Source organism: Lactuca virosa, chromosome 3, assembly GCF_052849685.1.
Source record: "Lactuca virosa cultivar CGN04683 chromosome 3, Lactuca_virosa_CGN04683_v6, whole genome shotgun sequence".
In the NCBI taxonomy this organism is placed as follows: domain Eukaryota; kingdom Viridiplantae; phylum Streptophyta; class Magnoliopsida; order Asterales; family Asteraceae; genus Lactuca; species Lactuca virosa.
Window position 1 is genome coordinate 372,253,102 of NC_136428.1, and position 27,290 is coordinate 372,280,391.

The 27,290-nt window shown below is 32.6% G+C and overlaps 1 protein-coding gene across 1 annotated transcript; it reads right to left on the reverse strand.

The window, feature by feature from the left end:
• Positions 1-6,542: 6,542 nt before the first annotated feature.
• LOC145164942 (uncharacterized) lies at positions 6,543-9,011 on the reverse strand. Its single transcript, XM_079083593.1, has 3 exons — positions 8,033-9,011; positions 7,459-7,927; positions 6,543-7,398 (listed from the first exon to the last, which is right to left on the reverse strand). The coding sequence occupies exons 1-3, from the start codon at positions 9,009-9,011 to the stop codon at positions 6,543-6,545; spliced, it is 2,304 nt and encodes a 767-aa protein (XP_078939719.1).
• Positions 9,012-27,290: the final 18,279 nt, after the last annotated feature.

The window sequence follows — 27,290 nt, forward strand, 5'->3', positions numbered from 1 at the left end:
CCACCTTCTTGCTTTCCGGTGTAACCATCCCCGGACAGAGGAGCGCTAGATCATTGAATCGGGCAGTGTAAGCGGCAAGGTCAGAGCCTGTCATCTTGAGACTCCACAATTCCTGTTCTAATTTTTGCACCTCACGCCTTGGGCAATACTCCTTTAGCATCATAGTTTTCAAGTCTTCCCAACTTAGCGAATTAGCCACGGAGAGTGTCAGTGATTTTACGTGGCCATTCCACCAAGTGAGGGCCCCGCCGGAGAAAGTGCAAGCTGCGAATTTGACTTTGTCTGCTTCGGGACACGCACAGATCTCAAAGACGGATTCAGTCTTCTCGAACCACTGCATCAAAGCGATGACGCCCCCACTTCCATTGAAAGAATCGGGTTTGCCATTTGTGAAGTCTTTATAGGAACATTCCTTCGAACGCCCTTGGCTATCCCCTTGAGTAGAGTTGTTAATACCGCTCCTTGTTCTCCTGGCACCGTTAGTGCTGATTTGGGACATAGCAGCTGCCACTGCGGCTGTAACCGCAGCCTGGAACATAACAGGATCATACTGGGGAGGCGGCGGGGGAGGATTTGTTTGTGTTCTCTCAGTGCGTCTAGCAGATCTACGAGGTGGCATTTTTCTGTCATAAAATTTCAAAGACGAAATGGGTATAAGTCTTTTAGTAATGGATATAAGTCGAGTGTCGTGAAATTAGTTCATTTGTTTTTAAGTATAGTATTTCCCGACTTTCAGATGTTTGCAAACAATTTATAGTACAAATCTACATAAATAAACTTATGAATTCAGTAGTAATGGCTTCAAACGAAACCTTGTGTTCTGTTCCATATCTGACCCACTCCTAAGATTCACTTGTCGTGCCCCAGTTATGTGCAATTAAGATTTTAATAAACTGTTGAACCTAATGAGTCTGCCCTAAGTCCACAACCAAACAAGGAACAGGTCCTAAGGCGGACTCACCATTTCTAGGCCGATCATTTCTTAATTACACATAACTTCGGGGTACACCATACGAATCTTCAAGTTATTAGTTGTAAGTTGTTTGTAATAGTAAGTAGTGAGATCTAGTGCCAAACATCCAGTGAAATAAAATGCATGCCAAATTCACAGATAAACTTTTAGTACATATTGTTTTGGAGAAAATTTGACCTCATAGGAGGTCTACATTACATTAATGTAGCAGAATATTTTGACAGCATAACGACCCCTCGAATAGTGTAATCACTTAGACGCAGGGTCGAACCTACTCGCAAGAAAGAGTAGCACCAACGAATACTCGAAATCCTAGTTTTATAACAAAACATGAGCAGTGTAAGAACTACTCGAGGCGGGTGGCATCTGGTCCAGGGTGGCCTTGGGATGAGGTCGAGGCTTCCTGAAGCTCCGCAATCCGGCGTTCAGCGGCGATCACTCTCTCCTCGAGAGCTGCGTGCCTCACCTGGTACTCCCTTACCTCCGCTCGTGCGGCAGCAAGGTCCTCGATAAGTTGGTCCACTGGATAGAAGTCCCTTTCCAACTCCCTGGTGCGTGCATCGGTGGCTTCCGTAACAGCGTTGAGATTCCGAACTTGATCTGCCATTTCCCTACTCTGGTTCCCCAAATTTGTAATATGTTGGGCCATGACGGGGAGGGCTCTGTCAGCCGGTCCCCCGTGGCTGAGGTCGTAGTAACCCCGTTGATCACGAAATGGTGATCGTTGTCGTTGTTGACGGCCCCATCGCTTGATCACTTTTGCCCAACGGGGCTCATGCCCGTTGTAGCCAAAACGGTTCGCAGGCACCCTGGCGATGTAAGGAGGGTTGATGACTTCCTCCTCTGGTTCTTCTTCTTCTTCCTCTTCGGATTCTTCTTCTTCGTCCTCCATTTCATCTTCCTCCTCGGGTTCCTCTTCTTCGTCAACCTCCTCCGGGTCCTCCTCAGGATCCTCCTCAATCATTTCCTCGGGTTCTGCCTCGAGCCATCCAGCGTTTCCCTCATTAGGAAAGTAAGGGTCTCCAGGTAGGTGGAATCCTGCCATGTCGTCTGTGTGAGAATAGGGGTGTAAGAAGCATGTAAAGGATCTAATAATAATATTGCGCTATAGCAACATAAAATACTCCTATAGTATTTTAAGTGTTTAGATTTGGTTCTTAGAGCATTCTTTGTAGAGTGATGTTAGGTTGTTAGATTTGTTGCCCATTATGACTATCCCCCAGTATGTGTAAGTCACTTCTCGGACAGATATAGTTGATCAGGCTATATCCCTCCCAAAACTGATTACACATACCAAGGCATATTCATAGTGTTCAACTCCTCTTCTTTTACTTTATGTTTTCCCTAGTTATGACACTATGCGAGCATGTATGTATACTTTAAACAAGAAAACTATTTATTTTCTAAAAGTATAACCAATTGAAAAATGTTCAAATCAGAGACTTTTAGTCCCAAATGTGTTTATAGTTTGTATATCTTATGTGGTTAGATATACTTAATTCACTATAAACCATGCTCTGATACCAATCTGTCACACCCCCAAACCAAGGATGGCGGAAACGTCCGGGGGTGGAGGACTTCATGTATAGTATCATAACAACAATTTGCAATAGTGATCAAAGTAAACACAACCAACATAAATATAATTGAAAAAGTTACATCATTGTATGAGTTTACATGTTTCCAAATCAATTACATTATGTTGACAAAAATCAAATGTTTGATGCCTTAACGTCCCATCCTCAAAAGCGCTTGATTACCTGTTTATTGATTTCCTGAGAATACAAGTAGTTTTGAAAGAGTGTCAACAATTAAGTTGGTGAGTTCATAAGCTTTTGAAGGTGATGCAAAAATCCTTTTCTTGTAAAAATGATGTTTGTTCAAGAAAGATCCCATATTTTCTTGTGTAACGCATTGTAGTCTTAAAAGTCAAGACCGAAGTGTACAAGTATTTTACCATACTTAAAGAAATTTATGCAAGTTTAAATCGACATAAACTCGTTAAATTTAGAAGTAAAACCCGTAAATCTTATGTTTTATTAATACCACATGTGAGTTATTATAACCATACTATGACTCAGACGGCCTCGTAATACGACGTTCTTCAGGCGTCGCAAGTTAAATGACACTTGTCACCTCAGACCTGCCGATCTAGCTGTTGCATGCAGCTCAGGTGTGGGTTTGTCAGACCCAATATAGATCTATACACAACTATCACGTTCTCCCTACAAGAGACTCTGGTTACAATTTACAGGACTTTTGATTTCGTTACTTGGATGTAACGCGAAGCGAATGTCTCACAAATTTATTCATTAACAGATTTACATGAACTGAAAACCTTAGGTAAAGAGTTTGAAATCTAATGAAACATAAACTATACCTATTATAGTTTACTATAATCGTTTATAATGTAGAAGCAACATAAACTATGCTTCCATAGTTTATCAAATGTTTGTATACAATGGATGTAAACTTTGTTTATAACAATAAATTAGTTACTATACTTATGAAGGTAAATCCATTGGTTTTCTAATGTATGTCAATACACGAAGACAAAATGACATATAATGTAAAAACAGGTATTCACATAATGATACACACCTTGCTCCACAAGTTACAAGGTGCAAAATGAAATTGATAGCATTTTTCTAGTATTAACATTTCTATTACTGTTCTTAGAAAATTTATAGAAAAATCATCAAATGTCCAAATCAGAATCTGTAAAATTCTGAGAGTTTGGAAAATGAGTCTAGTTTGTTCATAAATTTTATTATGATTTTTAGTGACCTCCAACTTGTGTGAAAAAGTCCTTAATCACATACTGGTCCGGATTTGTTCTTTAAATGATAGGCAGTTTAGTAAAAATCACCATAAATTGTAGAAAAATCGTATGGAGATGTGCAAGTATTCATTTTGAAGGTATGAACCTGAACTATTCGCACCAAATACAGTTTTGAAAACTAAAATGTTTAATTTGACCAAAACAGTCCGTGAATGGAGTTAAACTTTTCTGATGAAAGCTGTTAAATGAGTTTTGTTGTGTTCTTGGTGTTTTAACTTGTATTCCCCCCCCCCCCTTAAAACTTAAGAAAAACGTGAAAAGATAGGGGTATGAACTCACCTTGTGTGTTCTTAGTGGATGGATGTTGAAGAAAAGAAGTGTTCTACTCAAGAACACTAAGAAGATGCCTTGAAGATTTCGAGAATCTAACACAAATATGATGGAGTTTGTGTAAGAAAAACTATGATTGGAGTAGAAGGAAGTGAAATAATTATATGCGGGATGAATATACTTACCAAAAGTGGAAGAAAAGCTTGGAAGAAGGCCCTTGAACCTCGAATTTTAGTGAGAGAATTGAGAGAGAAGATGTGGTTGATCTTTGGTGGAAGAATGAGAAAATGAGAGAGTGTTAGGAGAAAGGATAGATTTCAGCCTTAGACAAGGAATGGGGTTGGGAAATGATGGGAAAAGGATGATGAATGACCAGGTATGGTGGGGGTGTGGGCTGGTCATGGAGTGGGTGTGGGTGGTTGCTTGTGTCTTAAACTAAAGTAAAGTCAACACTCCACCTCAAGTACTTCACCCACTCTTCTTGGATAAGATTTACACTCAAAAACGTGATTATTCATGAAGTAAGGGGTTTTATATGTTAAACTATGATTTTGGGTGAAAACCCCATGTTAAAATAATGAAAATCGGGCTTAGAACGCAAAACTAGTCGAAAACCGGGAAGAAAAGCGAAGTCTGCGAAGCTTCTCAGTACTTGGCCGAGGTTCGGTCCCTACTGCTGCTGGACCCGAAGGCGAAGGTGGTCAGGAGCGAAATGGGGTGAAGGAGAAGAATAGAAGGTTCAGTCCGAAGGCTAGAGGTGAAGCTCGGGTTCGGTCCTCATGGTTTCGATTCTTCAGCAGTTCGGTCCCTATAGGGACCTTCGGTTCTAGCATCTTCGGTCCAAGAGGGTTCGCTCCCCACGGGGTGGTTTCGGTTCCTTTAGGCTATTTTACCCATTTTAACCCTGTTTTAAGCGATTTTTGACCCGGTTAAGGGTCGGGATGACTCGAATGATTTCAAAAAGTTATAGGAACGTTTGAGAGAGATTTGGGAGAGATTTTTAATAGAGAGAGATAGAGTGAAAGAGATTGGGAGAGGCTTCTTTTGTGACCTTTTTGAGTGTCCGGCTTCGCAACGCAAGGTCCGTAAACCCCGTTAAGCCATGTTTAAGGATCTTACACACTCCCGATGAGTATGCAATAGTGTTTTATCGCTTTGGTTCATTACTTACCACAGTTTTTGGTTAAGGAAATCTAGATATACGAACTTTTCATTTGATGATTTCTCATTAGAATAGCGAGTTGTACAGTAATTACATAACGTAAACCCTAGTATACAAGGGTTAGTAGAGTTGACCGGTTTGACTTGTTGACTTTATTTGACTTTAACTTGACCAGACCTTGACGGTTGTCACAGCAGCTAAGGTGGTTAATGGTTAAGAAGGTTATTAGTATGTAGTGTTCGTGTGTTTTAATTTTTGTTAATTTTTTTTTCTTGTATTTCTGTTTATTTTCGCGAAATATGTAAAAGTCCTGTCTTAATGACATGCATTTTGTAAGTGAAATCGAATGATTAATGAAAGACCTATCAAAATGATAGGCGTTTTGTAAAGTTGTCTGATGTTCTTTGTCGATTGTTTTTTATCTGAATTAGTTCTTAACTTTGATAGAACGGAGCCGTTGAAAGTGCAATAGTGGGGGTAATATACTCTTTTACACAGTAGGGGTAATATAGTCTTTTTTATGTACTGCTCCTTCATATATACCTTCTTGCATTCATTCTAGCACATTGTTTTTTTCTTCAAATACTCTCCACTGTGAAGGTACATAATGAAGAACATGGAATGTGGATGTGGAGCTGAGGCTATAATAAGAACATCTCGTACTACCAATAACCCAAGAAGGCCCTTTTATGCATGCCCGAAAAAGGTAATTTACCATTTATTCAAATTTTGGTGTTAACCCTACTTTTTTTAAGATGTCTTAATTGAAGCAAATAGTTGGAATCAGGATGCTCGTTCAGGTTTTATAGCTTGGGTTGATGAAATTGAGTGCAACAATGAAGGTTTGATCATAAATGGGTTGTTTAAGTCCAACAAAAAGCTTCAAGCTGAGGTCTTTAAGTTGAAGGTTTACCTAGTATGTAGTTGGGTATTTTTTCTGTTTAATCATGTACAAATTGTAATGAAGGTCAGTTGGACCACTTGTCTTGTTATGTATCTTGTAATGCACTTTGATGTCTTTTGAAACTTGTAATGTACTTTATTTCCTTTAAGTTGTTATGTAATCTGTAATGTACTTTATTTAATTGAAGTGGTTATATTTGGGGTTTGATGTGTTTTGTATGTACGAAATATGAACAATCAAATTAAACAAACTTAAAACATAACAACTTGTCCTCTTTCAAAAAAAAAAAACATAACAACTTGTCCAATTCCAAACTTAATAACCTACTACATCCCAATACCAAACTTAACACTTAAATCCAAGCAAACACAACCAAGTTAAAAGATAACAACTAAAACAAAATAAGATCATAATCATTAAGCTCCAATAGGTTTGCACTTGTTTCTCCTTTCACATCTTTGCCCTTCACCCTCGTAGCAAGTTTTATCTTTATGATTCTCTCTGATTTCTTTCTTTTCGATATCCTTCCAGCAACAACAACTGATGCTCCTTGACGCTTTTGCCCTTCGTGCACTGATTTTTCTCCTTGACCATTTTGCCCTTCATTGACACCTCCTGCTCCTTCACCTTTATCATTGCCACCTCCTTCTCCTTCACCTTTTCCATTGACACCTCCTGCTCCTTCACCTTTTCCATTGACCCCTCCTGCTGCTTCACCTTTTCCATTGACACCTGTTTTCCTTTTTTTAACATTTAGTTTGGGCCTCCTACCAACTTTAGGTTTTTGCACTTGAGGTCCTTCAGTTTGAGGACATGTGACGTTGTTATGCCCCACATTTTTACAAACACTGCATGATATTTTTTTCCCTGCCTTAGACACAGTGTGCCTTGGTAGCTTCTCTGATGCATCTCTTCTTCTGTTAACCTTTGGTCTACCTGGCATTCTTCTCTTCATTGGTGGAAGAGGTGGTATGAAGTCAGTAGGTGGCCACATGTTGCTACCATTCATCCCCTGAATTAGATACTTATAGGTGTTCTTATAGACTGCTCCATAGAACATTGTATCAACATAACCACCAACATCTCTATTGAGGAATGATATAGTTGCAACTGAATGCACACATCCATACCCATTAAGTTGCCACACTCTACAAGTGCAAGTCTTCTTCTCCAGGTCAACAGCATAGGACTCAGCCATGTTTCTTGTTTCAAATTGGTTTAGACCACTTGGTAAAACCTGCCAATAACTAGTGTAGACATAACATAAGTAATTATATTAATTTATGAGTTTAAAGATTAGAAAGTACCTTTGTGCTTTTTTTAATTGATTTAGAAGGAGTGTAATTGCTGGGCAAGGCTTGTAATCAGGCCATGAACTACCTGTAATCTTTAAATTGTATATTCTCTCCATAACATACAATCTAATCTCCTCTAACATGGTGATGATTGGCTTTTTCCTAGCATCTCTTATCACACTGTTGAAGCTCTCAGATAACCTATTCTCCACTGCATCACACATCTTTCCCTCTTGAAAAAATGCTCTACTCCAAGATTTGGGGTTTGTGTCCATAAGATAAGCAAAGGCTGCAGGGTTAAGCACTTCAATCTCCTTCATGGCAGCATTGAATAAAGGCTCAGTGGATGCCTTACTTGCCTTCCAAAACATGATTTCATAATGCACACCACTGAATCTTTTCCTAAAGTTGGCAACAATATGCCTTGCACACTGCCTATGTCCAGCAATAGGCAATATTTCCTTCACAGCCTCTAACAGCCCTGTGCAATAATGGTAACAAATTATATAAAGGGTATGAAACTAGAATTTATTAAATTAGGAAGTAAAACTACTAACCTTATGCTGATCTGACATTAATGTTATACCAAAACCATCATTCAGTTGCAAGTCATCTCTAAGGTTTTCCAAAAACCATTTCCAATTTTCTTTGTTCTCTACACAGACAACTGCCCATGCAATTGGAAATATGTGATTATTGGCATCTCTTCCTACAATAGATATGAGCTCACCACTACATAAGCCCTTTAAGAAACATCCATCTAAATTTATAACCCTTCTACAACTCCCTCTCCACCCTTTCTTAAACCCATCAAAACACAAGTAGAGTTTGCTAAAATAATTCTTACCATCTGGCATAGAATTGACATCAATTTTGACTGTTGATCCTGGATTTGATCTTCTAATCTCCTCACCATATGACCACAACTTTGCATAGTGCTCCACTAGTGTTCCTTCAATCAGTTCAATTGCATACTTCTTTGCTCTTCTACACTGTCCCATACTCACATCTATACCAAATTTCTCTTTAACCTCATCCCTAAGTAGCCTCACACTAACCTTTTGTTTCTGTAAGAATTGCGTTGTGTAATGGGTACCTATCCATGAATAATTGACAATTGAACCTAACTTGAAGTTTCTTGCACAATTATGCTCATTTATAAGACTCTTTATCTGGAAATACTTTTCCTCACTCATCCAAGAGGCCCACATCCTAAACTTGCACTGCCCAGAACAACATTTCACTAACAGCCTCCTACTATCATTTTTTTTGTAACACAACTGATAACCATTTGCTACAGCATAGTTACACATCATATGTTTCAGTTGTTTAGGACTCACAAATCTCATACCTAATACAGGTTTTTGCTTTTTCCAATGAACATTCTCATTATAAATAGCCTGGTCAGCAGAAATTACCTCAACTTCTTCTGGTGGATCATATGTATCTTCACGAGGTGGACTGTCTGGGGTGACTTGCTCCTTTGGGCACAACTTACTCAGAAACTCATCCTCATTTGTCTTGTTCATAGGAATGCACTCATCATGATCACTGTCCCCTTCCATGTGAATGCCATCATCTTGCTCTCCTTGCAAATCCTCGTTTGGACGTGGGATATCATCCATACCACCATATAAATCTTGCATGTCGATACCCATCATCCATATCCATACGATTGTGAACTTCTTCATGATCTTCAGTTGCACCAGATAATTGGTCCAAAGAACTGCCAACTTCTGCTTGCTCTTCAAGAATCCATTGATGTACATTAACACCAAGATGGTCCATATATACATCGATTACACAATCAGAAGCATACCCTACTTCGATTAGTTCCATGTAATCCATGTCATTCGTGATTAACCTTAAACCATCAGGAAAAACAATATCGGGCATGCAAAAGTACACATTCACACATATCTCACATGCGAATCTTTCAAGGAACTCGACAAATTCCTTCTTGTCCATTCCAGCAAAATCAACATCATCAAACTGTTGCTCTGCTCCATCTGTGTAAGTAATAGAGGGGTACCTGGTAAAAATTCCAGCAAAATGTAGATCAATCTTCATGAAAACGGCCATAGCAACAACAAAGTTCCCCGATTTGAGTGACTAACACTTGAAGAAAAGGATAGGACCGTAGAACAAAGCAACAACAAATGTCGATGCGGAAGTTAAAGACGAAAGTGATAGAAGGGGACAGTTGAGGAGTTTAAACGTACAATATCTCTCATTAACTATTGTGCACACGTGACAATGAAATGGGCTAATTTAATATGACGTGGAAAAAACAATTTGTCAGGTAGGATGGGGTCACCGGGTGACCCCTTCATTTTTCCAAGATTGCCCTTTTAAAACAAGAATTAACAAGTTTAAGCCCTTAAAACGCAAAAAATAATCACGAAGACCATTTAAACCATTATACGTAACTTTGTTGGGCTACAGTGACAATAACCCCAAGTATTTACTAGAAAATATTACTTATGTATCCTTATAACATATTGAAACTTTTCAAAAAATTTCCCTATAAAGGTTAATTGTTTTAACCTATTATAAAGGGTAAAAGTTAAAGAAATATTAACCTAGATTATCTTAGTCACGAAAAGGCCAAATATGTTCGACTACTTCCACAATGATTTTATTCTTGGTTAACTTTATAAAAGTTGGATTTTTTTGTTAGGTATATAATCCTATTGGTTTATACTACCTTTATTAACAACATTTTTTTTCTTTGTTTAAAAGAAAATAACATTGTGTAAAGTTGATGAAGGATCGATGTAATTATAAAAGCTTTGAACCACATATGAAGTGGTAAAAGTTTTGTTTTTCCTGACAACTACTGAAATGTACTTTTTGATAACATTGGTTTTTGTATTAACAGATCTTGCTCGACTAAAAATAATGACTAAGTAATGGAACAAAATATTGCTGCCTTTCAATTTCTAAAAATAAACATTTGATGCTTATGTATTATGTTTATTGATGGAACTGTTTAAAGAGACATTTAGATTGTGGTATTTCATAGGATTTTACTAGGACTGGAAGTTAATGCTCGTAAATTACTTTGTTTGGATCAGAAAATGAAATGTACGGAATTTAAATCCTATCAAGTACTTATTAGAAAATATTAGTTCCGTACCCTTATGACATATTATTAAATTAAATTTATTAATACCCTAAAACATTAACCATACTAAGTTGTAAACTAAAAGTAGGAATATATATATATATATATATATATATATATATATATATATATATATATATATATGATAACTCAAATTAAAATAAATATATAAATATATGGTATAAATATATTAATATAACTATGATTAAGGAATTAATTAGGAGTAAATAGAGAAATTATGGAATTTTAATTCCAAAACCCATCACTTGATTAGAGTCATAAATTTGGACTTTTGGGTTAACTAGAAAGGTTACAAAGTTGGGCATTATAAAAGGCACGAGAAATAGAGTGGAATGCCCACAAAAATTGTGAAGAAAGGTGGAGAACAAGGGAGAAATAGAGTGGAATGCCCACAAAAATTGTGAAGAAAGGTGGAGAACAAGGGAGAATTCGTTGAAGGAAGTTGTGAAGTTATTTTTCGTAGTTTGAACAATTAAGGTATGTCTCTCCTATTTAAGATAGAATTCGTTGTTTGAGTAAGATTACATTCATGTTCTACATGTTTTGGTTCAACAAAATTGTCTTTGTCTTGGCCAAAAAAAAAAATAAACGAATTTAGTGAAAGTTGAGTTGATAAATTTTGTTATAAAATGATCAAGAATTATGTTGTTTATTCTAATTATGTTACTTATAAAGAATTAACTGTTAAATGGAAGTATTTCAAACAAAACACAAACTTGAGCTTTAAAAAAATGACAGAAAGTAATGGGGAATTTTGGGTGAAGAAGAAAGAAAATCGGATCTTTTGGGACGGGCATACAGTGGGTTTGTAAAACCTTGAACGTTTTTGTTTAGAGTGAAAAACGAAATTTTATAATGAGTCATTGTAAATTCACATGTTAGCTTTATAGTACCTTCTTTCTTTTTAATTGATATCAAGGTTATGATATCAAGGTTACAGATTCTACCCTAGAGTTTTAATGTCTTGTTGAGTTCTCTTTGGTTAAAAAGTTCATAAATATTTTCACATTTAGTCCTTACAGGACCAAACGCTTTTGTTCTTTTCTCTAATGAAAATCAAATATATATAAAGCGAGTTTTAGTAGACTATTAGCTATTATTATTGTTATTAAAACCAACTTTTTGTGTAAGTTAAGTGCGTCTGAATATTTTTCCAAGTCTCTAGAAATACAGTTTTAGTCCTAGAAATTTTGATAAATTAGTATTTTACCTACCTAAAGGTAGTGTCGTACTTTTGGTAAGTATTAGTTTAAAAATGGAATTTGCATTCAGGTAAAATAATCAAATCAAATATTAAATATACACGTTAATATTGCAAAATTTTGACAAATATTTTACGTCTTGATATTTTTAAATATGTTGATATGTCAAACATAGATATATTATTTCTACTAAAATAGTTATGAGTGTGGTAGTTAATGTAATTACATAATTACTATTTGTTGGCCGAACGAGACACGTGCACAGTTGAACCAAAACAAACTCATAAGATTTTATTCTAAGATCATTCTTTCTCTGGATAATTAATCGTTCCTCTAAATTATGTAATCAGGTGATATGTTTTGTTGTATGATTTATTTAAGATATATAATAAACTATATGTTTTTTTAAGTGATGAACATGTATGTGCAACACGAACTCACTAGGCCCTATGCTTACCCATTTAGAAACTTTAAATGTGCGCAACCAAGGAAACTATATAACAAGTGGCAGTAAGAAGGCTAGAGAGAAGGATTGATCAACAAGACGGTAGAGGAATTCCACAAAGACGTAATACCCGAAGTTGTTCAATTGAAGACTTTATTTTATTTTATTTGGTTCCGCTGTAGTTTAGACTATAAGTAAGTTTATAATTGATCTTTGGAGATGTTGAAACGATTATTTTTCATTTAATCGATATTAGAAAATTGGGGTGTTACAATATATATATATATATATATATATATATATATATATATATATATATGGTGAGGTTCAATAGAGAACGATTATATATATATATATATATATATATATATATATATATATATATATATATATATATATATATATATATATATATATATATATGGTGAGGTTCAATAGAGAACGATTATTAACAAGGAACCAATCGTAAGCGTCGAAATTTAAAGCGATCAACGGCCAATAAAATAGATGTACATTTCTATATTGGACGCTCTCACGCACATACCTTGGATTATACAATAAAACCCACTTTTTTTTCGTTTAATTTTTTTTAAGCCATTTATTTTTTTCCCAAAAAAAACCGAATATACCGTTGTTCACGGTTTTTCGTTTTCTTTCCATAGAGATCCATGTTGATATATAAAAAACAAACTTTTTTTTCGAAAAAAACTCACTTCGTTTTCTTGTTTTCTTTTAATATTTCAGTTTATTTTTATAAAAAAAAATTAATCATACAAAAAATTTCAAATTTTTGTCCTCTATTAATTAACATCATCAATTAAAAAAAAATCGATCAGTTCAGATTCACAGTGTAAATCTGAACTGTAAATATTTTAATTTTATCATTCACAATGTGAATCTGACTTAGTATTATTCTCATTGTGAATCTTCTCAGATTTATAATATGAATCTATACTGAAACTTCGATTTTTTTTATTTTTATTTTTTATTTTTTTTACATCAGTATGAATCTATGTTTAAATAGTACAAAAAAAATATGAATTTTGGTATATTTATTAAATGTTTTCGATAAAAAATAGGTCTTAACTTTTTAAAAAACAAAGAAATGAAGTGGGTTTTTTGAAAAGAAAAATCATTTTTTGTATATCAATATCGATCTCTATGGAAAAGAGGACGAAAAATCATGAACAATGATATATTCGGTTTTTTTTATAAAAAAAAGTCTAAAAAAGAATTAAATGAAAAAAATGAAGTGGTTTTGTTATAATCTGGTGCATGTGCGTCCATTGTAAAAGTCTACAATCTTTCCTTTTGCCATTGATCGCTTTAAATTTCGACGCTTTAAATTGGTTCCTTAGTTCCTTGATTAATAATGGTTATTTATTGAACTTTTTCCCTATATATTTTGGACAAGAATCCATCCAAACCTATGAGATTGTGTCACGTCAACCTTATATTTTGGACAAAAATCCATCCAAACTTTGAACTACATAATGATAATTGATGATACATAAGAAATTATTTCATAATAGCAAAACATGTATTTTGACATTTTAGTTATTAAAACTTGAATTTAAAAGTGGTTAAGGATGTAAAAAAAAAAATAAACGATTAAAACCACCTTTAAATTTATATTACCATAACAATCTCCAATATAAACTTATTATCTTTAATTTATTGTTAATAAATTTAATTTTGAAAGTACATTTGCTTGATTTTTATAATATAAAATTTGTTGTTGCATTTTCGCAAAATATTTATGTTTTCGCATGAATATATATATATATATATATATATATATATATATATATATATATATATATAAAAAAGATAATTCAAGGAGATTAAAAAATCATTCTAAATAAAAAAATGAATGTCTGACAATATATTTTTTAATGTTATTTTTATCGATGAAGTTTTCGAATATATTAAAATTTTAATTTTATTCTTCATAAATCGACATTGATGAAATACATATTATATCCATAAATTTTATTAATAAACACATTTTTTTCACATTAGCTCTCATCAAACGTGTTATTCTGTAAATAAACCATATTTGAAATTTATATTAAAATTTGTTATTTAATTAATATATGAATAAAACTTGAATATTATACGGTTGTTTCACATGTTATATCATATAACATGTGAAACAACCGTATAATATTCAAGTTTTATTCATATATTAATTAAATAACAAATTTTAATATAAATTTCAAATATGGTTTATTTACAGAATAACACGTTTGATGAGAGCTAATGTGAAAAAAATGTATTTATTAATAAATTTTATGGATATAATATGTATTTCATCAATTTTGATATATATTTTTTAAAATAAAATGTCAAAAATTTCTACTTGACATTACTTCTATATTTTTAAAAAAAAAATTCTCATATAAATTTTCTCTTATTATTTAACTAGATTATAGTCCGTGGAAACCACGATTATAAAAATAATTAACTTTTTTATAGTAAAAAACTCATAACTGTTAATCAATTATTTTAAATAAGTTTTTAATTAAACATGATTTTGTAGGATTTTCAATATAGAATTACAATTAATTACCAGTAATCATAACCGAAACTTATTTATGACGAATTTAAATTTCCCTTAAAAATTAAGGATCAAAAAAATAATTACATAACATACTGTCAACATCACTACTTTTTAAAAAATAAAATATGATGAGAAAATGACACGTGTAATTTTTATAGAACATTTGAAAAAAACATAAATTATGAAAAAAATAATAAGTGACACTAATAATTATTTTTTTATTAATAAGAATAATAAAATTATCTTCTTATGATTTATATACACACTAATTTAGTCATGAATATACATTTTTCATCCAAAATGGACTTGAACTCAACACCATTATACATCAACTTTATATATCATTAGGCAAAAGACCATTTGATTTAAAAGCGATATAATTTTGGTTTTATTTATTGTTTATCTATATTTGATTTTCTATCAAGACTAATCATATAATATTTATATGAGCTAATTAAATTTTCATAAAGTTTGACAACCCATTACAACAAGGTTTGTAATATTAAAACTGTATATCTATATGTGTTTATTGATGTATTGTAACGTATGACCCACATCTAATTTGAACATATATTATTGAAATAAAAATAATAAGGAAAAGGAATCTTCACCGCTAAAAATACGATTCTGTTTGTTTGTAGTAAATGAGACATTGGAACCCATTGTGGGGGATGCCAAGTGCACTCAGTCCCCATGGAATGTCCCTTGTCATCTTTAATTATTTCTCTCTCACAATTATGTCTTTCCATTCACTACGTAATTACAACTGTTGTACGCGTTCTCTGCAAAAATAAGTCAGGGCTTCGAACAATTATATTCATATATCGCTAGGCTATAAGTCCATTAGTAAATATGATAGTTGGTATGATTATCTGTAATATGAAACCAAAACCAAACTTGAAAAAATAAATGGCTTTCATGGTACATATAGATAGTCGTAATGTATGGTTTATCACCCGGTTTTTCAGTTTTATTATTTATTAACTAATAACTAATTGGTTCTAATTTGGTACGAGTTCATCACCAACTACTATTATTAATTTGTACGGCAGCATTCATATGAAAACGTATATATACCAAATTTTAAGTTTATTATTCATATTTTGTAGTCAACATTTTTTTATTTTACAAAGTTGTAAACTTATATTTATTGATGTTAAAACATTGATCTTGAAAGTATATATATACTAAGACTAAAAAATTCTCTAAAAGTACGTACCACTTCTATGCAATTTATCGTGGACGATTCAACATAATGTGTAATGGGTAATGGGACACCCCTTTGTTTTAAAAAAAGGACGTGTTACATATAAAACTTGGTTTTACATTTTAGATATTGGGCTCCTTTGTATATTCGATTCAGTTTTTAAATAAGTACACAATTCTTGGAATATATGGACAGCCGACAGGGTATATGAAAATAACAACAAAGAATTGAATTGAAAACCAAGCAGGTGTTAAACAATAGTCTTATAGTCTCCTTGAAAATAAATTTATCTTATGATTTAACGTTTGATTTCAAGATACAAGAGTTATAACGTTTTTTCAAGACCGTGGAAATGAACAACGTCCAGTTATTCGTTTGACGAAAGTCAGAAAATCCACTACAACAGTGTAAGGAGAATAGAAGTGAGACCATTACTTTACGTGTGTCTATTTTCGTCTAAGGAATCTATATTTTTATACCGAACTCGTAACAGATAATTAATTTAGTAATAATAACAAAAATAACCTTAAATTCAACACAGGGATATAAGCCGCAATTGTGCTTATTTTGTTTTTTACATAGTTCAAAAACTGCAATTGAAATAAATAGTCACTTAAAAATATAGAAATTATAGTAAAAACGTATTAGTTTTTTTTTGTCAACCGTTGATGCATTTATGTATGGGATGAATAGACATACAAATTTAGTTTCGGTTCCTATTTGCCATCCTTACACTCGCAAGGAAGAGGTTTTGTTCTATTAAGGCTTACAATCATTGTAATACCTTTATATGTTCTCTTGTTCCGGTGTATCATAGTCAACTAAAGCTTGAACCACTCAAACACTCCTTCAATCACCATACTTTTATGATTAATTTATCATTCATCTAATTTTTGTTTTACTTTTATTTTAATTTATCGTTCATCTAATTTTTGTTTTGTACATCTAATATATACGAAAACAAAAAATGTAATTTCAATTAAATTGAAATAAAAGGAATACATAACAAACAATTAACAACTTCGTAAATTAAAAACTTAGAATAAGCAAGTAATAAAAACTAGATAAAGTATTCGTCCGATAATTGCTCTTCGAAATTGTCTGCGGGTTTCATGTTTAAGTTAATGTGGTCAACAGTCGAAATATGTTTTACCAAGTCGCTATGAAGATTGTGATGGACTTCCACATTAGATATCGTCATTCTTCTAGCCATGTATTCTTCCCTACCAATCCCAAATGGTTATGTCTTTGGAACGATTTCATTTCATCGTACTCAAATCATTGATCTTTCGTCTTCTAAAATCATATTATATAATACGATGAATATATAGTTTGTTCTCATTAACAAAAAGTTTTGGGATTTTTAGAATCTGCCAACTTTTTCTGAAGGCTCTAAAGGCTCGTTCTTTATCCTTCATCGCTCTTTCATGTGCTTTCTTAGACTTTTTTTTATCGGTCGGCCATGAGAGTGTTTTAACAAATACAGAACACTATGGATAGATTATTTTATTTTTATTTTTTTTATATATAACTTTATTATTTATTATTGTTTTTATTTAATTTTTTTTTCATATTTTTTATGATATATATATATATATATATATATATATATATATATATATATATATATATATATATTGTTTGAATATGTTTAAAGTTTTTTATATTTTATTATTTTTTGACATTTTATTTGAATATTTATTTTAAATTGTTTTAATGTTTTATTCAAATTAAAAATGTTTTTATGATGTTTTTTTATTTATATTTGTTAAAGGTTTTGTGACCACTGTAATCACAGTTCATAACTTAATTCAATTTTGCGACTTACAATCATGTTTTATTTTTATTTCTTGTGTTTTTAATATACATATATAGTTAGTATCTTTTAATTCAAATATTTAACTATATAAAGCATATAATGTCAAATAACTATTATTTTTGTAAAGGTTTTTATAAACTTTTTTTATAAAAAAAAGTATAAAAGGGTTTGTTATATATGAATATAATTAATAGAAATTAGGTGTAAGATTACTTATTTTAATTTGATTAATATATAGGCTAATCGAAATTTGAAACAAATGTCAAGTCTTACATAGGCTAATCGGAATATATATAACTCAAAAACGAACAAAATGTCTAAAAAAAAACTCAATAACAGGATCCAATATTTTTTTCCAATAGAATCTAATAAAAAAAATACTTTGTTCGTTAAGTCACGTAATTGATTTTTTGATATCCGATATAAATGATTTTAAATTATTACAAAAGAGGTAAGAAAAAGAAATAAGAAATTGGTTGGTTCCTAAAATTTACATATCTTATGCAAAAATACGATAAAAACACGGATTATTGGAACCCTTCAATACATATATACTGTAAATCCATATCTCATAAAAATTCCGACAAAAGCGAGTTTAGATCTAACGGGAATCTGATAGCCTAAAAACCAATTTTATACTAAATGTAGTTAGAATAAATACTAAATGGAGGTATAATAAGTATTAAATGAATAATAATTACGAAAATTTTTGTAGCCCAACGGTATCAGGTGTATTGGAAATATGCCCCTCCCCTAAGTGGTCTACAGTTCAAGTTTCATGATAGACAAAATGTAACGTCTGAGTTCTGGTATGATATCTATCTTGGATCTTCTTTAACATTCCTACATATTATGCTTTGGTAATAACGTTTGTAAGTTGGTTCCTACTACGAGTGGCTACTCTGTAGTTAGAAGGTAACTTGCTAACTTTACCATAGTCATTCAAAACGAAGCCAAACTAGTTGCAAAAGGTATTATCAACAAGATAGAAATGACTATCATGTAACCTGTGCCCCAGTATCAAGGCATGAGGCTATATGCATTTTCCTATCATATGTGACACAAAAAAATCAAAGTATTCTAGATGGACGTTAAAAATGCATTCCTTAGAGGATAATTGGAAGAAGAAGTATATTTACATCAATCTCCGAGGTTTGAGAATCTCTAGTTTCCAAAATCTTATTTCAAATGATGAAAGATGGGAATGGATTGAAGAAGGCATTGCGAGCATAGTATGAGAATCTATATAAGTGTCTAACCAACTCTAGACTCAAGCATGTTGATGTAGATCCAAACCTTCTTATGTAGGTCAAGCTAGTTGCATCTCATGACTGAGCATATATATATATATATATATATATATATATATATATATATATATATATATATATATGCAACATTAGATTTGAAAATATTGATGAACCGATGGTAGTAGACTTTGAAAGGATCATATATAAGAAATTCCAAATAATATAAACAAAGAACTTAGCTTTCCTTGGCTTTCTCTATCAATATGGTAGAACATGTTATACTTCTTCATTGGGAGAGATACAATATATAATTATTTGAGAAGTATTCTATGGACTAGAAATGTGAGGCATGATTAGTCCAGTTCTCCATGGCACTTCTAGTCATTTGGATATAATATTTTCCACTTGTATATGTGCTAGATATCAATCCAATCCCATATGATTAGAGTCAGTTATATTTTCATATATATGGTTGAACAAAAGCATTGGTATTTGGTAACCTTCAAGAAATAACTTTTGTAACGTCCATAATTTCAAAACAAAATTTTCTTTTAAAATCATAAGTACAACATCCAAAAACATTTTTCATATAAGACCAAGGTAACATATTGTTTTAACATCACCAAACCATATCACAAAAATGCATCAGAATCATCACAAAAACAACATATGTCTAAATCATGAAATCATCATCGATGCGAGTGCGGTACAATTATATTAGGCCATTCCCTATATCAACAACTATAATCATAAATCTTAATGAGTTACCCAAGATATTGCATACTTCAATACACATACAATGCATAAAAACAATGGCTCACGACCTCGTATCATTCCACCCGACTCAAAGCCTAGCATTGTTTCTATATCTACTGTCACATCCCCGAACCAGACGGCGGAAACGTCCGGGGGCTCGTGTGACTAACAATTGAATAATCATCACAATGAATATACATGAAACATAACACATTCATCACCAACATTACATATTACAACCAACATTGTTCACATCAAGTACATTGTTAAAATACATAAGTTCAAATTGTTCAAAGTACGATAAGTGATGTTACATAAACAAAACCATACACACTTGCATATCTTCCAGCTTAACGATTACCTGAGAATACAAGTTATTTTGAAAACGGTCAGCATATATAATGTTGGTGAGTTCATAAGTATATTTGAGTAAAAGTCTTTGTATCTTTCATAAAAACCCAGAAAATCCGATATTTTCTGTAAAATGTTTTGAAAATGATGTGAAAATCGAGTATAAATATATGTGTGAATTTCATAGTTACAACTTGTATGAGTGCAGTTTAGATTCATTGTATTTTGAATAAATGATAATTGTATATGAATAATTTCCCCAGAAAATCCGATATTTTTCTAGTTTTATAACATCGTTTAGATTCTTGTATCGTTAAATAAGTCGTTTTGCATTGACACAATTAAAGAATTTATCTTCAAAAGGTTATCTTTTGGTATTGAATCCCTATATGAGCCGTTATAACAATGCATGATAATGACTAGGTCGCCCGTCTTGGTATTTTTCCAAATGCCGGTCTTGCTAAGGATGTTGTCGCCCTAGACTGGCCTACTCTAGCTGTAGCGAACAGCTAAGGCGTGGGGGGTCACCCCGTATAGATCTATACACAAACTCCCGTTTTCCTACCAGGAAACTCTGATTATAACTACAGGCGACTATTGTACACTCGGAGGTGCCAACCGACATGTCTCACTAGATTCTCAACCTCTTTTTGTTCTATGTTTAATGTTTACGTATATGTGGTATGTTTTTGTATTCGAAAGGTACATATAAAAGTATATGAAGTTTAATGATTACGCAAAGGTATAGTTACGGCCTACTAACATGTGAAATTTCCATTCCAAGCCCTATTTGCATGTAATTAGACCACAAAGGCCCAATAACATGTACAAGGGTAATTTAGGCCCAATAGGCATATAAATGAGCCACAAAAGCCCAATAACATGTAATCCTTGACTTAGGCCCAAATTAACATGTAAGTGGGTCGCAAGACCCAATAAACACATCATGGAAAACATTGGGCTCAATATACACTTAATTGGGCCCTTAGGGTCCAATAGCCAAGTAACGTGTATATTAGGCCCAATAAATAGTTATCGACGTATTCCGTTCGTTTGTATTATTCCGTTGTTCGTTTTAGCTCGGGGTTTAATAGATTGATGATAAAAATCTTCTTTTCGTAAAAACGACGTTTTTGGCCAATAATCCTCCAATTTTTAAATTAAAGCCCAAAGTTTTGTAAAAATGACACTTTAGTCCATAATTTATAAAATTTTGCAATTTTGTCCCAAATGTCTAAAAATTTACGGTTTTAGCCCAAAAAGTTATATTTTCACATTTAGAACCCTGTTTTGCAGAAAAGTGCATTTTCAGCCCCTTGTTTGTAAAAATTTACACTTTCGGCCCAATTTTGGAAAATCTTACATTTTTTGTCCAATTTGAAAATAAATGCTATTTTCACCCCTAAATTTGGTTTATTCACATTTATGACTCAAACTTTGTCAAATAACATTTTTAACCCCAAAACTTCATTTTTTTTGCAACTTGGGCCCAAAACCGTGAAGCCCAAAAGTTTTGGCCCATTAAGCTTAAATTTGCATTTTTGGCCCTTTTTAAAGTATGTTTAACATAAAAACACCTTTTTATACATGTAGGATCTGTTTGGCCCTTATAAAAACATAAATGTCACTTTTAGCCCTTATCTTTTGTTTTCTTGACAATTTTGACCTCTAACAAGGTTTTTGTTGAAGTCTTTTGTATCTTAAACATGTAATCACTTTTGGCTTGATTATGTGATGTATATAATGTCATAGTTCATAGGTCTTTGCTAAATAATACTTAAAATTTCGAGATTTGCTAAGATCTAACACCTTATTACCAAATAAACTAAGGATTCACATAAAACATGCATATAACACATAGATCTACACATTTTACTTGCATTCTTCCCCAAAAATCATATGAAAACCGAAAATAGGGGGTATGAACTCACCTTTGCTTTGATGTTTCGGTTTTGAAGAAGAATGGAAAGAGATGAAGTGATTTTCAGCCCTAGCAAACTCCCTTGAGTAGATCTCGAACTTAAGAAGATTTCTAGGAGTATGATCACCAAAAACTTTGCTTAAAAGAGTGATCTAACATGAAAATGGAGTTATAAAACTTGGATGTGTAAAGACTTACCAAGAAATGATGATTATCTTGTGAAAATCCTCTTGAAACCCAAGCAAAGTTTTGAGATTTTTGGAGGAAGAAGGTGAATTATTCTTGAGAGTAATAGAGAGAATTTGGTGTAGTGTGTGTATGTGTGTGTTGTCTTCGGCCGAGAGTAGAAGAAGAGAGGGGAGAGAGAGAGGTGAGGTGACTAGTATGGATACATGGGAGATCTTAACATTGATACATGTTGGGCAATATGGAGGTGGCATCTCCAAGTCAACCCCCCTAATTCTCTTCTTTTCCTTTTTTTTGTTTTATACATGGGCCGAGATTTTGGGCCAAGAAGAAAGGATGGAGTAGTTTGGGCCCATTAACTTTAGTTAGGATATTTGGGTCCTAAACATAAACTTTTTCGGCCCATTGGGCTCTTGGAAGCATTCACGGCCCAAATAGAATAAAAAGAATGGGCTTATGGCTCACTAAGGTTAATTGGATTAGTTATGGCCCAATAAGGCCCATTAGGGTTAGAATGAATCATTATAGACCCAAATGGTACAAAATGTTTTAGATTTATGAATTGGGTCCAATTAGGATCTAATTAGGGCTTCTAAGTCCAATAAAGTTGAATTGGGTGCTTATTGGTCCATTAGGCCCAATAAGGAAATCCTAGTCCAATATGGACTCAAACCGTGGTTCTTAGGGCTTCAGACTCTTTGAGGAACATAATTGATGAATCTAAATGAGAATTGAGTGAGATTTACTTAGAGTATAAGATTTACAATAGTCGAATGGTTACACAAGAATAGAATTTTCTAGCTAAAATGCTAGTTGTGACATCTACAGTTGACTCGCAGCCTGACGTCGTTCCTTCATCAATAATCGAATCACAGCCGAGCACCACTCTGCTCAGTCATCAATAATTAACTCACAGCCAAGCATTATTCTGTCATCAACAGTAGGTATCTAGGTTCACAACCTAGCGATGTTCGACCATCAACCCCTCAAACATGACACATACAAGTATAATGCAATCAATCACTCAACATACATACAAAAAACTAATTTAGTCTACTTGTATAATCATGCACTAATAGTATTTATATCTTATCATACAAAATACATAAACAATCACACATAGTATAGTGAGAAAACTCACCTAAATCTAAAGAGTTGAAAACATACACTTACATGAGTCCTCAAAGAATCAGTTACATGAATAACCTAAATCAAACAGAGGTCAAACCTCAGTCTGTAGCTCAAATCCATCAAATTTTGTAAAAGCAAAAGTAGTTAAAAAATCAACAATCAACTGGTCAAAGTCAACCGGTCAACGGTCAATCTGCCACGACCAAAATCTTCATTGCGTCGTAGACACAAGGAAACAAAAAATTCGTGATTCCCATTCAAACCTCATGTCATTGTCCTTTTATGGCCGTATTACACTTTTCACGAAGATGCACTTATTCGATTAGTGCTTAATCCTTTCAGACAATAAATATAACTTTCAGATCTGAGTCAAATAAGAATCTTAATGGATAAAGTTTCCAACTTTATCCAGATTCATGACTCAATCAAACCCAATCTCAAACCCTAACTCATAAATATCCTACAAAGGCCAAGATCTTGTGCACGGCTCAAAGACATCCCATGCACTCACTCTTTTCTACTCTTCAATGACCAGAAATCAACTAATATACATTCGAAGGTTCTTGAGCTGCCCAAACTCCAAGAACATGAAGTCTAAAGAACTAAAAGTGATCAAAAACCCAACCAAAGCCTAGAAGATGGGAAATTCTTTTGTATAAGATCACTCCACACACAAAGAGCTTCTTCTTCTTCACAAAGAAACACTCAAATTCCCTCAAAGTCTCTCAAGAACATGCAAGGAGACTAGGGTTACATTTTTTGGGTGGAGGCTTGAGATGTAAGGCTTTAAGCATAAAGCAGCACAATGTTGCGACCAAGCTCTTTCAAGCTATTGCCAAAAACCCTTTTTCTATATTTTGAAATAAATCAACTTGATAAATAACTTATACATCAAAAGTGGGTGTTACAACTTCAGACCCAAGTTTTCATGGATGACTAGCATGGGGAAATACAAAATGGAAATAGGGAAACTCTAAAGGATGTCAATTACCTTGTGGCAAATTAGTAACTTCTTTATCCAACAAACAAAATTTTTTGTCCTTATAACAACTAAAGCGCAATATGTTGATTATCCAAACTATTTCTCATATGTTCTCTAGATGAAGTCTCGAATTATGGACTATGAATATCGTATGCTTCACGTACTAATCTATTGTGATTTCAAGAGTATAATTGTTATATCAGACAGTCATATTAAATCATATATAACAAATGATATGATATAAGATATTGCTTCATTAAGGACACCATTTTAAAAGGAAATTTTTATTAAATATAATGAAGTGATAGTTTATCTCTTTACAAAAGCACTTGATCGAATAACATTTGCTTAATTTTTAAATATGCAGGAATAATGAATTCTAATCCTCATTTCTTAAAACACAATTGACTCTTCCCTATAGCGTAACCATAGCTTTTCCCCAAAACATTGACATAATTCCCGTTCACAGAGCTACATTAATATTTTTAGCAAAGTTATTGTAGCTACATATGTTATAGTTAGTTTAACTACACCTACAGACCTAGTTTAATTCTACTTAATAGAGTTGTTGAAACTCCCCTTCTTAGGAGATAATATGGTTTTTCCCTATATAATTAGTTTAACTCTACCTTATAAAGTTGATTCATAAAATCCTCAGAGTTATTGTATTTCTAAACGAGTCTCTTCTCCTTGAATATTGCATATGTCTCTAGTGCCTCAATGATCATAAGTATTTATTATTACTCTAGACTTTTATTGAAGTTTGTCTTTCAGTTTCTTTGATTCTTCCCTACGTCCCATGCCATCAGGAAACATTTGTTTCCCCAAAAGGCAATGATAGTTATTCCAATGATAATCTATGTAATTTCCCTTTGGATTTAAAGTCATTTATTAGCATGGAATGAACATAGTTTTATGATTTAAAACTGATTTGTATCAAAGTTATTTCTTCTTGTAACATCAAGGGAATGTTCTTGATATTAGATCTAAACTATTAAATATTAAATACATTCTCTTTATAAAAAATAAGGATACATGTCACTATACTAATAAATCTTTTTCTCCATGTTCTCTATGATTAGACGTGAATGGATGGTCAATTATCCTTGCTAGTAAAAAGAGTTCTAATTTTTTATGTTAAGGGTCAACATTCATTGTTTCCATTTAATGTAGTGGTATTAGCATTAAATCAGGGCATGTAGAATCAAGAACTACTGCCAAGAAGAAGAAAATCACTAGCTTCTTACAACTTTCCAGCAAACTTTGATATAATTAAGTATGACAACTCCATTCACATTCTTATTGAGGTTCTAAGTAAACATGTTCTTCATTCTCTATTTATCAAAACGAATACAAAGGTGCTAATTAAAGTTCTTTCAAAGGATTATTTTGCTATTGTTCGTAATAGAAAAATAAGATTATGTACTCAAAATCATGCAAATAGTCTTATTTATATGCTCAAAAACGAAATATTTTTTGAAGTTATCTATTGGTATACCTCCTCTTAAAAAAATATTATTTTCGAGAAACCATATTAGAAGAAAAAAATTATAAAATATGAGTTATTTGGAAAACTTACAATTCATTTAAGAATTCAGGAAAGGAAAGTTTCCTAAGATTTGACTATTCCTTGAGCACTACATATATAGATGTTGATTTCAAAAAATCGAAGGTATAGTCACACCGACCAAGTCTTGGTTGGATCTAAATTGGGGAATCTTCACTCGGAATATTTCTGATTACGGTACCATCATTTGGGATATTTCAATTCATACACTGAGGCCCCAAAAACATACATCCATGATGTAAAATATTGGATACTTTTCCTGAATAAACTCCATGTTGATGTCGAAGTTCCCGTTGGAGACGATGAATATTGGATCTTGATGGTGGTTCAAAACATAAACATAATTAAAGCAACAAAAGTAATTTTCAAGGAAAAAAATAGCATGATCTAGCCTTGGATCTATGTTCAACAAAATAAAAATACAAGAAACATTATGTAAAATCTTTTTCACCCAATGAGCTAGAACATCTTCTTTTCGCTATGGCTTTGGTAAAATCGCCTAGATTTGGTAGCTAGGGGTTCAAGAAAGAAAGAGATAAGAGAATAGTATAGGTTTTATCCTTTTAATTGACATGCTAACCAAACACATTGATTACAAGATCATTACCATAAATAGTTATTCCATAATCAAATTATTTCTTTTTGCAAGCTAAATCCCTAACTTTAATTTGTTTCTAATTAAGTGACCATATTAATGATGAATAATAAACTAATATCTCTATTTAATTAGTTTCCAATTAAACCATTATAATAATGTCGAATAATAAACTATACCCACTATTTATTATTCTTGAAAAATTAGACATTAGATTATACCTTGTGTGCAAACCAATAGCCCCATGCAACATTTGCAATGTTATTAACTTGTTGTGTTAGTGGCATATCACACATATCCAATAGGCTTACACTTACACATGGTACAACAATTATATAGTAACATCAAAAATGATTTGTATCTTTAGTAATACTTTATTTCCCAAAGCCAGCAAAATGTATATCATCCATGGAAACTAGTGATTCCAAAACTAGAAGGTGAAGAGATAAGCCAAATTCCTATTTGATGCAACTCTACAAATAATAATATTTGTTTTTTCAAAAATATTGAAAATATAATGATATTTATTGAGTATATATCGTGTTTGTTTGTGTGACCTTGGTTATTTACCTATCATGAGTGCACCCTTATTGTCACAATAGATCTTAACTGGACCATGAATGTTCGGAACCACAACGCGATAAAGTGATGAATTGAATCATCCATATATCCTTCTTTTCAGCCTCATTTGATACACTATACTCATCCCTCATTGACATAT

Excerpts from the sequence above, each read along its gene's own strand:
- LOC145164942 (XM_079083593.1), bottom strand. The coding sequence starts at position 9,011 with ATGGAAGGGGACAGTGATCATGATGAGTGCATTCCTATGAACAAGACA. Across the intron at positions 7,928-8,032 it reads GCAACTGAATGATGGTTTTG|GGCTGTTAGAGGCTGTGAAG; the intron begins GTATAACATTAA and ends ATTATTGCACAG. Across the intron at positions 7,399-7,458 it reads CAATTAAAAAAAGCACAAAG|TTATTGGCAGGTTTTACCAA; the intron begins GTACTTTCTAAT and ends TGTCTACACTAG.